A 13,306-nucleotide genomic window follows, 5' to 3' on the forward strand; every position below is an offset into this window, starting at 1 on the left:
CCTGATCATGGCACCATGATTATTTACACTTTAAAGCACCTGTCAAGCACATGGCTCGGGGGCCAAATCCGTCCCTTTGGAGCATCCAATTTCGGCCCATGGGAGAAAGTAAAAATGACAAAGAGAACTTGAATCATTGTGTAAATGAAACTCAATAATATTTGCAGGGGCTCAGGTGCTTATATCGCACGATTGCAGTCATTTTTAATGTTGAACTGTTGAAAATGTTTTACAGTTCTTTTATTGTGACAAAATCTAGGAAATTTAAAGTGAAGATCCTGTTGGGACTGATATCTGTCACTTATTACTTACATATTTTGTCTTTTATGTATACTTAGAAGTGCAAACTAGTACACAATAATGTTGAAATTACTTGTTTTCCCACATAATCTGTGGCTGTATTTGGCCCCTGAACTAAAATTTGTTGTACACCCCTGCTTTAAAGGCAATGAAGAAATGTCTATCCCCATTATTAATAATGATACAGTAGGTTAAAATGTATAGGTATTGGGCACCCCCATTTTTTCTAAAAAAAAAAAAAAAGTCACAATGAAAAGTGCAATCTGGATTCGATCCGGATTAAACTCAGTGGAGTAATTGAGGAACCAGACCGACATAAGTAAAATATTTTATAAAGCTTGACCAATTATGAACCGAGATATGAATTTTTGAAATTTCCCCAATGAAGATAGGGAGTTTTTCATACATAAAATTGATCGGATCACCTCCAAAATTTAATGGAATCTAAAAAAAACGCTGGTGGAAATATTTCCTCCTTGGCTGATGTAATAGATCATATTTAGCCATCACGCACAATTGGTTACGTTGATCTTTTTAGATGAACTTAGCCTTGGTCTACATCCATCTAATTCCTGATGTCGCTATTGAAGATGAGTTTTTTTCTTTATTTGATCAATTTTTTCAGTTTAAATGCACAAAGGGGCACCACAAGGCATAACCACAATAAAAGTGACACTGAAGCTCTTTTTTCCCCCTCATATCTGATTAGAAAATAAACAATGAATCATTGATTTTAGTTTGCGTTTGATCATGGTCAGGTCAGGTCACCCTGGTTGAGTTTTGCTGATCAATATGGCGATTTAATTCAAAGTCATGTTGTTGTTGATGTCACTGGACATTCATCTCTAAACAATCCCGGTAAAAAAAAAAAAAAAGAAAATTGCACAAGAAATTTTGTAAAATAGCTTTTGTTTGTTTTTGATTAGAAATAATGGAAGTATATTCTTAACGATTTGTTTGTATTTTCATTCAATAAAATGTTACTGTTTTTATAAAATAAACATGTTTTTTTCTGCTTTTCCATATTTTACATTATTATTATTATTATCACGCATCCATGCAAATAACGAGTGCCACACCAAGGGTTTAAGAAACAGTTGAAATTTACTTTCCATGGTTATGAGAAATAAATAGTTCCAGTAAAAAGTCACACACCAACTGTTTGCTGAGAGCTCAGTGTTTCAGAGGTCGAGTTCACAACACAGCAGGCTTTCCATGCATCAGGCGCACACACACGCACACACACTCCAACACAGTCACATAAACTTAGATCGTCCATTTAAAAAAAAAAAAAGTACTTTTTTTTTTTTTTGACAACGATAAATAATTTGCCGCAATAGAAATCTCATTTTGTGCACATTACTTGCTGTTCTGATAGCAGAAACACAGTTTACAGTGAAATAATGCGAATGCATCTGAACATGTCGATACAGTGCACGAGAATAACAATGGCTCACTCATTTACAAGCTGCCTAAAGACAAGTTGTTGGTCAATAATACAGGATAGCTACCATTAATATAATGACTTTTTCCCGTTTGCACAATTTTCAGCACAATATTTCAAAGACATCTTAAAATATAATCTAACATCGTTAATGTGGTTTCTTGTCATTTTCTTGAATCCAGGAAAACACAGCATTTAGAAAAATATTCTGAGACAAGAAAACATACAGTAATTTATAAGGATTATTACACCACTCTGCAAACTGTGTTTAAGTTCACATATAATGAAATTCACCTTTTAATGCTCTCAGACAACAATGGATTTATTTATATTTTTAATCAAGCATTAGTGGTTTTGCATGTTCATTTCAATCACTGCGTTTCAAACAGCTAACTTGTGTTGTGGTTTCATTAGATCTACAAACAGGCGACAGCGGGCAGACAAAAGCTCCAGTTTTAACAGTTTGATGTTCACAGCACTCCTGGTGTCATTCAGTGCTGAAGTGCACCACTCACTTCTATTTTTACTAACCTGAGTGCACACGTGGCTCTCAGCACTTACTCTGATGGATTTCTCCACGTGTGGTTCTTGCATATATACCATTAGAACGCTCCCATTTCACCAAAAAGGGATTTTGTCAGGACATTTGTGACTGCTCGGGTGAGCTGGTTCCACATGTCTCATTGAGAGATACAAAAGCTAGTTTGGTTACCTAAACCTTACCATTTGAAATGTTAAAAACAAGCCTGAAAGTGGTTTTAAAGAGGGTAAAATTATCACTAGATTGTAGAATAAACTTGCTTGTTACATATAAAAAATGTGACTAAACAAAATGCCACAACTGGTTTTATTGACCTAAAATTGATAGGAAAATTAAGCTAGTCATTCAGTTATACCAAGTTAACTGGGATTGTTTTGTAACTGCTACAAATGAACTATCATATCTTTGAATTATATATATATATATATATATATATATATATATATATATTTAGCTTATTTTACTTAGGTTAGCCGTTAGCCTCCTATTGGCCACTCACAATAAACGTGTTAGCTCAATGCTAACAGACAAAACTAAGTAACCAAATACTCTCAAAACCCATTTCCTTGTGGTAAATTATGAGCAGTTTTCAGGAAGCTGCTCCACCCCTCCACCCTATAGCATAGCATAAAATAGCAGCATTCACAGCACATCTTTAGCTTTGTGCAACACTAATTAGCTGCTAACCTTAGCATCATAGTTAGCATAGAAACATGCCAGTGGTAGCCTGCTAATCTGCTCAGGAGGTGAATCTCTTAAGTATGGTTTCAAAAGTTTTATCGATTTACAAGGTCAAATCTTGGTGAAATGTGTCCTGTTATCACTTTTATAAATGCAGCTAAATAAAACCAGGAATGCAAGGTGCAACATTAATGGTAATGGTAATAATGGTCTTTTTCTGGAGCTTAAAACAACGCAAACAAAAGCAAGACTAGCTGTTGGCTGTCAATCGCAAAAGACGGACACAGCGTGTTGGTAAAAGTTTCTGCATCATTTATCGTTAAACAAATACCAGCAAAAGCAGTGGTAGAAAAGTAGCAACTTTTCATTTTGAATCTCTTGAACCGATCTTTGAAAAACATGCCACAAATGTGGAGGTTGAAGATCACAAAAACGGGGGAAGAGAAGATAATACTGGTGGGTAAACCTGGCCACGTGGAGGTCTGTGGTCCCTGATTCCAAAGAAAGATGCTGGAGTGCAAGTCATTAATGAGAATGCACATTTCCCATCTACAGCCTGCATTGTTTTTATGTTGGAAAAAGTCGTCTGGCTGCACTGGATGACTTTTTTATTCCACAAAACTGCAGTATTGGTCCCGTTGCACAGCAAAAACCAGTCCAGGAAAAGAAAACGATGTTTGTGGTTCAAACTGTCGGCGTGTGCTTCTTTAACCTTGACTGAAAAGGTCCCGGTCACAGGCTGCAGTGCACGTTGACCAGTGAAACGTATCCCACCCCCGAACCCAACTCCATCTGCTCTATCAGTCGTTCAGTTCAGTCACGGAAGCGCAAAGGAAAACACGACCTTCAAATACATAGATATACATTTAAAAAAAAAAAATTGTAAGTGAATCTTGTATTCTTCGAGCACGACAACAAAAACAACATCGGGATCACATTAAATTCAAAAGAAACCGTAGAATCTGAAGAACAGTGACCTCAGCGACTGCTCAACTGTGCATTTGGTCGCCTCATATGTACACACACACACACGAGCGCACACACACACACACACACACACACACACACACACACACGCACGGTGTGTTAAATACAGACAGTAGTACTTTAGCAGCAAAATATTAAAACTCAACCTTTTATCCCCCCCAATAAATAATAAACAGATTTAACCACTGGCTTAGAGGGGAGTGTGTGCATGTTTGTGTGTGCATGTGGGAGAAAACCAGAGTTTGTCATTCTGAGGGGGGTGGGCTCATGCGACAGGTTACTGAGGGAGGGGCGATGAAGCTAGAAGAGCATGCTTTGCCTCCTGTTGATCTTGCCGTTACCTGAAAAACAAAAAAACAGCTTCAAACTACAAACCCCATCATTCCATATCCATTATTTATGTAGCGAAAATTACTCACAACCAGAGGTGAAAGTAACAGATTACAAGAAACAGAATCAGAAAATACTTTATTTAACCCAGAGGGGTAATTAGAACGGAAAAAAGCAGCATATTAAAAAACAACACTAATAATAATACTTCTACACACGCAGAAAAAGGAGAATGACTACACAGAGAAAATGTGCAAATGAAGGATAAGGTGCAAAAATATGAAAAATAATAAAAACAAAAAGACATAGTCAACATCCCCCGCCAGATTGGTTCTCATTATAACAAACAATATTTTCTAAGAACTTAGATGTATACAGAAAATAAAATTACGAATTATCTTAAACTGTTTCTAAGAAAAGCTGTCCCCTTTAAAGATACCTCAAACAGAGTAAAAAAACGGAACAAGGGTAATAACTCCGGAAGAAATAATTGCGCACGTCTCATTTTCAAACTCCATTAAGGTATTGATATACTGAAGCCACACACTGAATTAGGTTATCCTATCTTAAACAATTTCTGAGAAAAGCTGTCCTCTTTAACTTGGACGGACGGACAGAGCTCAGACCTCTATCCCCCTTTCCACATTTGTGGCAGGGGATAATAATAATAATGAATACAAATAAATAAAGTATATATACATATATATAAACAGATTTTTTAGGTCCATGGCAGGTCAGCTGTGGTGAAAAAAAGTAAAAAAAGTCAACTACTCAAGTTACTGTAAATGAGTTGCTTTTATGGCTACTTGTACTTTTTAGAGTATATTTCCAAATCAGTAATTCTACTTGTACTTAGGTAAGTGTTAAAAGAAGTAAAGCAATTTGTTAAATTTCTACAACCTGCATAGAATGATCAAAGAACCTTGTGAAACTACAAAAAATGTAATGACCAGACATCAAATGCATCACATCTTAGCTGACCAATCAGATTAAACGTAATGCACTGCGCCAACAGCATTGAATGGAGATTATTTTCTCAGTTTTAAAGTTCATAAATGTATCTATACTTAGAGCCTGGTCATTTTTTATATTTTGAGTTGAATTCATTGGTGTTAGTTTATTTAAAAGCTAGTTTTATTTTATACAGATGACTTCGTGGAAAATAAATGAAGTTCCAATTTTGCAAGATTGTGTCTTTTCCTTTTTAAGTTTATACATGAGATGTTTACTGTATGTAAGGGAACCGTAGCAAGATTTATTACCAACAAATAAACATGTGGGGTGAAAAGTAACTAATAACGTTTACTTTGACTACTATTTAATTGAGCTACTTTTTACTTGTACTTGAGTATTTTATGTATGACTTACTTGTACTTGTACTTGAGTACAATTTCAATCAATGACTTGAGTAGGATATATATCAGTACTCTTCACACCTCTGCTCTCAACCACTCAAAGAAAGGTTTTGTTGATCAAATCTCACACACAGGCCGAGGACCCTCACCTGAATCTGGGTATAAAGAGCTCCTGGATCCAGGATCCCTCTGCAGCTGCACTTCTTTTAACGTGAATATCGACACGCCTGAAACAAAGCAGCCGTGCTCAGACAATGACGGACACAAACACAGAAAAAGAGCAGCGAGGTGAAGCCGTGTGCTCACTCTCAGGTATGGTGTAAACTCTCATCCCGAGCTGCCTGAAGTAGGAATGTTTCATGGCCTCTTCCGCAGAGATTCTCTTCTTGGACTCGTACTGTGGACGCGCACACACAGGAAATTAAATCTCAGGTTCGACTGGAGTAGAGAAGAGCGGTGAAAGTCATCGTCATAATCTTTACAGTAGACAACGGAATAGGAGTTAATAGTGTGAGGAAGCGTCAGTTGAATTCCAGATTAGTAGAGAAGCTACTTTATTCCCATTTGCTTTACATTTTTAAAGGTTCTTTTCAAAAGAGCACAAAAATAGTTATTAAATTGTGTTTCGCTTCTTTCTTTGAGTACAAGTGTGACATTATTTACTGTATATAAAATTTCTCTCCCAAAATGCACTGGAGTTCACAGTTTTCACTATACTAGCGCGATAAGAGGATAAAATAAGTCACCTTGTTTCATTCAAATCTAAGTCGAGCTTTTAAAATGGAATTTAATATTACTACAGGCTAAAGCATATAATCCATCATAACATACTCAAGATTAGGGCTTGGCAATACATCAAGATTCTAAATAATTACACACCACACTAGATAACTCACATGCTGTCCTTTATAGGAAAAAAAGCCAAAAGTGGCAAATACTGTGCAGCCGTTTGTTAATAAATGTGCCTGTGTGGCATTTTGCATCAGCAGATTTAACCAAAATGTTCTTTCTGGTCAGACTTTATTTGAATTAAAAATATTGATATTTATATTGAATATCGGTATTTTGAGAAAAAATTTCAAAATTGGCAGGCAGGATTTTCTTAATGGATTACGGAAATTTTTTTACTGATTGGAGCTCAGCTGTATAATATATATATACATATACTATATATAGAAAACTGCCTAGGATTGTAATGTGTTACAAGAGATTAATATTTTACTACTTAAAAGAAATAAACATGAATGAACATGTAAAGGGTCTAGAAAAGGCATAGCCTGACACATAATAAAAAAAAAACAAACAGAAACACTCAAATGTATTGCATTTAGAATACAAACTAGTATGTCATAACGGTTTTATGGGCACTGATCAAAATCCAATATGATCCAACTGATGGTGTGGGTTGTAAAAGCAGGATCATCTCTCTGTGGACAACCTAGTGTTGGATTGAGGCTATTGTAGTGGAAGCAAACACTCACTCTGAGGAATGCCAGCAGAAGCTCGATGCCTTCACTGTCGAGCCTGCAGAGGACAAAAGGAAGCATTTACTATCTGTCTGCTGGGGGCGGGGGAGGGGGGGGCTGATGGGAATGTGGGGCACTCGTGAGAGGAAGGAAGTGCGCAGCCGCCTGTGCAATGTTTGACAGGATGTACTGCCACACACTGGAGAGCACACACCATCACTTCATACATGCACCAGGACAGGATGGGAACATCTGAGGCAGCCATTTACAAAAACAAACACACAGTGTGTTCAGGGTTTATATTAAATCTGCTGGACACAATCTATTTTTTATCAAATAAAAACATAGTGTAGGCCTCATACAGTAGATCAATAAACCAAAGATGATTTGCTCTAAAAAAAAAAAAAAAACCCAAAATCAAATATAACAAAGGGCACTGAGGGCAGTACCTGGGGGCGTGGTTGATCAATGGCTGGGGTTTGTACTTGGGAAAGTTGTAGGATTTGAACTCGTCGATGGAGGAGATTCCTGGCCAGTTGTCCTCTGTGGGTGTGCCTGAGGACGCACACGTACACACACATTCATACACGGGATCACAGTGTGCGGTGACACAACTGAAGACACTGTTGTGACTGCTGGCAGGAGAGACTCACCCAGTAGCCTGAATATGAGGTGGAGCTCGTCTTCTACGGTAGAACCTGGAAACAAAGGCCGACCTGCAGCCATCTCATAGAATATACAACCGACACCCCTATACACGCACACACACACACACAAAACTGTTTACACCCAGGAACAGCATTTTGGGTTGTGCAATAGTACAAAAAAAAAAGTGATATGATTAATTGTGTTAGAAAATGAGACAAAGGAACATGTGTTGTCGTACCACATGTCGATCTGAGTGGAATACTCGGAGGATCCCAGCAGGACATCAGGAGGCCGGTACCAAAGAGTCACCACCTCGTTAGAATAAGTTTTAGTTGGAACTGACTTCGCCCTTGCTAGACCTGCCACAAAAGGAAACGCGCACACACACACACACACACGCACACTTTGTGAGTTTTAACCAAATATCTACCGTAGTCCTTTCCACACACAGCTAAGCCCTTTGCTTATGAGATCTTACAGTTCAAATACAAAGTTGTAATCAAAGAAGATGCAGCTTTCTTTTCTAATGTAATCATTTATTCTTCTCCTCGTACTGTTTTCTCTCGCATTTATTGGCGCTAATGCACCTGTAAACACGTTTTTAAGCTAAGAAGAAAAGAAAAACGCTGCTTGGAGTTTTCAATAATCACAACAAAAAATGTTACAAGTTTCCCAAGATGCATTTCAAACCTACAACATCAAAAACCAGAAGCACACTGAGACTAAATATCTCTGTTGGTTCACCACCTTTGAAAGTTTTGAAAACATTTTAAGTGAAAAACTGACCAAGTAGAATATCAACATGTGGTAATTTCAGAGATTTTTGGAGACCCACCATTGTGCTACTGACAAAACTTCTGGTTAATTCAAAACAAGAGCCTTTTTTTACATAAGTGTTTAAAACTGATGGAAGACAAGAAGAGATGCTTTTGTTTTGAAAGGGGGATGTTTGATTTTTTTTTTAGCTTGCAATGCATCATGGGGATGTTGAGTATGACTAGTGTATACTTAAGAAATGTCCCGATATTGTATACATCCGGGTATTTCTCGTGTACTCAATCTTTCCAAACTATCTAATGTGAACGCACTACATACTCATTTTGACGTCAGACTTTGTGTGAGTAGTACGTTAGTGTGACATTTTGAACACAGCCTAAATGTTTATCCTTAGTGAGTTGTATGGGGGCGCTGTGGATTATTGCTCGCAAAAGCCTGGAAGCAAACTCTTTGCTTTGACTCCAAAGAACCCACGTAAGCCTAATTATCTATGGACTGAATGTGTAAGTGTTACATCAGCATCACGTAATCGCAGATTATCCTTGATTACAAAACAGTGAGTGAATTAACTAAATGCAGCAAATGTTAGTGGATTTTAAGCTTAACCCCTGCACACAGATTCACATTTTTCATTCACTCTCTCTTCCGTTTGGTTTTTAAATTTAAGAAATGTTGCACTATTACAGATAAAAAGGTCACGGCTGAAACCAGTGAAACTATTTTTTTTTTTTACTGATGTTCATTTGGTGTAAAGAGCAGGGCGGGTAGTAGGTGTCTGATGTAGCTTCAGTGTTGCATCATACAAGCATGGAGATAAGAGGAAGAGTCAAAGACAGAGAAGCAACAAAGAGCTGCCTTTTAGATGTCATGATGAAACTCAACACATGTTTAGTATGGAAGCTTAGTTTCCCAACCAGGGGTACGCGTACACATGAGCACATTGCAGGGGGTACGCGGAAAAATTCAGAATTTATTTCCAAGATAATAGAAAATAATCTCAGTCATTTCATAAGTTCGTCACTAAAAAGGTACGTGTGCACTATGACTTGTTTTTAAAGTTTAAATGCTTTTGTGGTAAATGTCATAAAAGTTATATATAACACAAGCCGGTTAATTATTTGTTTTGTATTTATTTATATTACTTATTTTTATTTAATAACAAGCCGGTTAATTATTTGTTTTGTATTTATTTATATTACTTATTTTTATTTAATAACAATATAATCATAATATATTAGTATTAATAACACAAACATTTCCTATAATATTATTTCTTATATTGATCATTTTGATTGCCTTGAAGGCAACATAATTTTATGTTTAATTTAAGTTAAATAAGAAGATAACGCCTGAATTCTAATTGTTCAATTTAAGAAGACGAAATAAAATGACTTGTGTTGAATATTCAGTTGTGTTTTGTTCTACATTTGGAGAATCATGAACACGTATGAGTGAGGGGGTACTCATGGTATGACAAAAAGGCTCAAGGGTTACACAAGAAAAGAAAGGATGGGAACCACTGCACTAGATGACTGTGACGCCTAAAGGGCTTTTGTTCAGTGTTATATTTAAGTCCCTCTGTCACTATTTTTCATGTTGATGCTAAATGCAACAACACGCTAAATAGTGCATCCATGAAATGTTTTACGTTATGTGCATCCTAACGTTAAGTTGCGCATTTTGATCCACGAAGAGGCTCCGCCTTCACCTTCACCCCAGCGCTGTTAGCTCACACTGAAAAAGTTGCACACAATTTATTTTTGCTAATTTGTTTGGCACATGTTTTACCAGACATCTGCATGATTTATTTTTCATAGAATAAGATGGTGTCAAAAATGGTGACATAAGGACTTTACTTAATTTTCTATGCATAAAGGCTGACATTACGCTGTCATTATTATGGCATGACACACCTGTCATTAGCATGAATAAGGTGTCGTGAAGGCTGTCGTTTGTTACCCCAACCCCCAACCTCAACCCTAACCCTACCTAACCTCACTAGATCCCTCCACCTTGCCCAAAAAATGCCAACATAGCTTTAAAGGTGTCACATTTTAGTGAACGACACTTAATGACAGCCTTCATGACACCTTATTCATGCTAATGACAGATAATGACAGCTAAATGTCAGCCTTATGTATAAAACTTCAAGCTCTTATAATCTATGTTAACTACATGAATAAATGCTTGAATCCTAGAATTCCGTATGTAATTAGAGTACATATTCATTCATCTTCACCATCACTATTAGTGAAGGTCTTTCTCCAACCCATGAGTACCTGTGAGGCCTCTTACCAAAATCTGCCAGTTTTAGCTCCCCTTTCTCATTGATGAGGAGGTTCTGTGGCTTCAGGTCCCTGTGGAGAACTTTCCTCTTGTGACAATAAGACAGCCCTCGCAAAATCTGGAACAGGAAGACCTAAAAACAGTGGACATCATTATTATTGAGCAGGATTATGTGCAACTACAAGTACCACTAATGCTGCATGTCTTTTACATTGAACCGATTGAAGCAAAACCTAAAGAAACATGACAAAATATTTAAATATGATCATTGTTTCTAGTATGTTGGCTTATTTCATGGGATATTGTTAATTATCCTGGTCTTGGTGCAGAACAAAAACCTGACCAGGGGGTCATGAAAGCCATTCTCACCTTCACATTATGCATGCTCATTATGTTCCCGCAGTCATCCATGTACTGCTTCAGGTCTTTATCCTACAGAGAGACATTCCATCATTACTCAGGCTGTAAATGTGAAACACAATCCTAAACACACCAATGCTCCTTTTTCTACATTTTTCTTCTAAATACATCAAACCAGCGGTTCCCAACCTTTTTTGGGTCCTGACCCCATTTTTAGATCACATATTTCTGGCGACCCCTGAGACATTTTCTTTCTAAAAATGTGTTTTTGAGCATGTTTGTTATACAGAATTAGTGCAAAAAGATGCACAAGATGCGCCAGCTCAGAATTTTTCTTTTACTGCATTTTATTTGATCTGGAATTATATTCAAAAAAAAAATTATAGAAAAATAGAATATGTATGTTTGAGATTGTGTGATAATTTTTTAAAAAATAATTTAATACTAATAATTTATGAATAATTAAAAATTATATAGTTTTAATCCGTGTTTTCTTTTAATTACTAAACATTTCAGGTGACCCCATTTTAATTCCAGGCGACCCCAAGGTTGAAAAACACTCCTTGGGGGGAGCCCCCTAGTGCAGAGGGCTCCCCCCAAGGAAACACTGGGATAGTACAGTAATCCTAAAACATAACAAAACTATAAAAACAATATAAAAGAGCAATTCTAAAACTATAAGGACAACATAAAAGAACACAATTCTACAACTATAAAAACAATAAAATATAATAAAAACATGAAAGATAACAATCCTAAAACTATAGAAATAACATAAAAGTTAACAACTCTATAAAAATAACAACCCCATAAAAACAACAAAAGATAACAATAAAAACACAAAAAGACAACAACAAAAACATAGAAGTTAACAATCCTAAAATGAATAAATAATTAGTTAAAGGGGACATATTATACCCATTTTTCACCTTTTAAAACAGTTCCCTGTGGTCTAAATGACATATCTGTGCTGGGGTTTGATCAAAACATAACATAAATCAAGCAACAGAAGAGGTTTAATACCCTGTTTAAACCAGCTCTTTCAGAGCACTCCGTTTTGGGGGTGTGTCCCTTGAGTTGCAAAAACCTTTAGTAACTCCGTATGTTGATCATTTAAACTGTAAAAGCAGCGCTGTCTATGATAAGTGCTGTAAACGTACGGCCAGAAAACAAGTGATCAGCCCTCTCTCTCACCTGTCACCAGCAGAGGGGAGGATATTTTCTTTCTCGATTTAGCTTGTGACATCACAAGCTGAGAAAATTGAAACGGAGCACTTTTCTCTGTGTTGTAAGACTCACGCAGACCACAAACGACTGGATGGATTTATTTCACATTTTGTGTGCCAGTGGACACTCAGGTTACCTCATATGTGTTCAAAGAAACTGCAAAAGTGAATTTTTCATAATATGTCCCCATTAAAAGCTAAAGTTAAAAGCAGGCTGTCTTTCTGTGTGTCTTCATGCGTGTACACGAGGCAGCGAGTATTACCAGGTATTCAAAGACGAGTGTGAGGCTCTTGTCGGTGTGGACGATGTCGTGTAACGTCACAATGTTGGCGTGCTTCAGATCCTTCAGCAACGACACTACACAAACAGAGCAATATTTTTCAGGATGAGTGTATATTGGCTTTATACTGGAATCATGTTCAGGTCTCAACACTAATTTCTTCACTGCTGGCATGAAATGCTGTGTTGCTCCTGGCTTTCAGTAGAGCACCATATCAATATCATCATTAGATCCAGGCAGACCTGGAGCACCCTGGTCTAAAACTAATCAGTGAGTTTTAGGTTCATATCATTGTTTACTTTGTTTTCATATGTGTATTCCTAAAGACGATCAACACTGTGTGCAGGATAATTCTCTTTAAATCAGGAAAGATAAGCTCAAACACAAACCCACCACTCATTGTCCTCAAAGGCAAGCAATCACAACTATAGGACTTAAAATCAAAGCACATTTGAGGATGACGGTGTGTTTGCTTTGCCTTTATGTTTGTTTTCTCAAAATCACCAAACTTTGCACAAAGGTCCAGTCCCATGCCAGATGGCCTCAGCTGCAAAAACAGACCAATCGTCCTAAAGGTGGCGCTACAGTAAGCCTCTAAAGTTCAAAAGTTTGAAAATTCACAAA

General features: G+C 36.9%; 1 protein-coding gene across 1 annotated transcript in view; it reads right to left on the reverse strand.

Annotated features, from left to right (window-relative positions):
• Positions 1–1,371: 1,371 nt before the first annotated feature.
• The window catches only part of cdk17 (cyclin dependent kinase 17), a 63,125-nt gene continuing 51,190 nt past the window's right edge, over positions 1,372–13,306 (reverse strand). The window contains exons 8-17 of the mRNA XM_028450806.1: positions 12,665–12,759; positions 11,185–11,247; positions 10,825–10,948; positions 7,991–8,111; positions 7,758–7,855; positions 7,554–7,659; positions 7,120–7,162; positions 5,945–6,035; positions 5,788–5,865; positions 1,372–4,294 (exon numbers count right to left, since the gene is read on the reverse strand). Of these exons, the coding sequence (XP_028306607.1) occupies positions 4,254–4,294; positions 5,788–5,865; positions 5,945–6,035; positions 7,120–7,162; positions 7,554–7,659; positions 7,758–7,855; positions 7,991–8,111; positions 10,825–10,948; positions 11,185–11,247; positions 12,665–12,759 (860 nt within the window). The 3' untranslated portion in view covers positions 1,372–4,253. The remainder of the gene's footprint in view (positions 4,295–5,787; positions 5,866–5,944; positions 6,036–7,119; positions 7,163–7,553; positions 7,660–7,757; positions 7,856–7,990; positions 8,112–10,824; positions 10,949–11,184; positions 11,248–12,664; positions 12,760–13,306) is intronic.

The sequence above is a fragment of the Gouania willdenowi genome, chromosome 6, assembly GCF_900634775.1.
Source record: "Gouania willdenowi chromosome 6, fGouWil2.1, whole genome shotgun sequence".
In the NCBI taxonomy this organism is placed as follows: Eukaryota; Metazoa; Chordata; class Actinopteri; order Blenniiformes; family Gobiesocidae; genus Gouania; species Gouania willdenowi.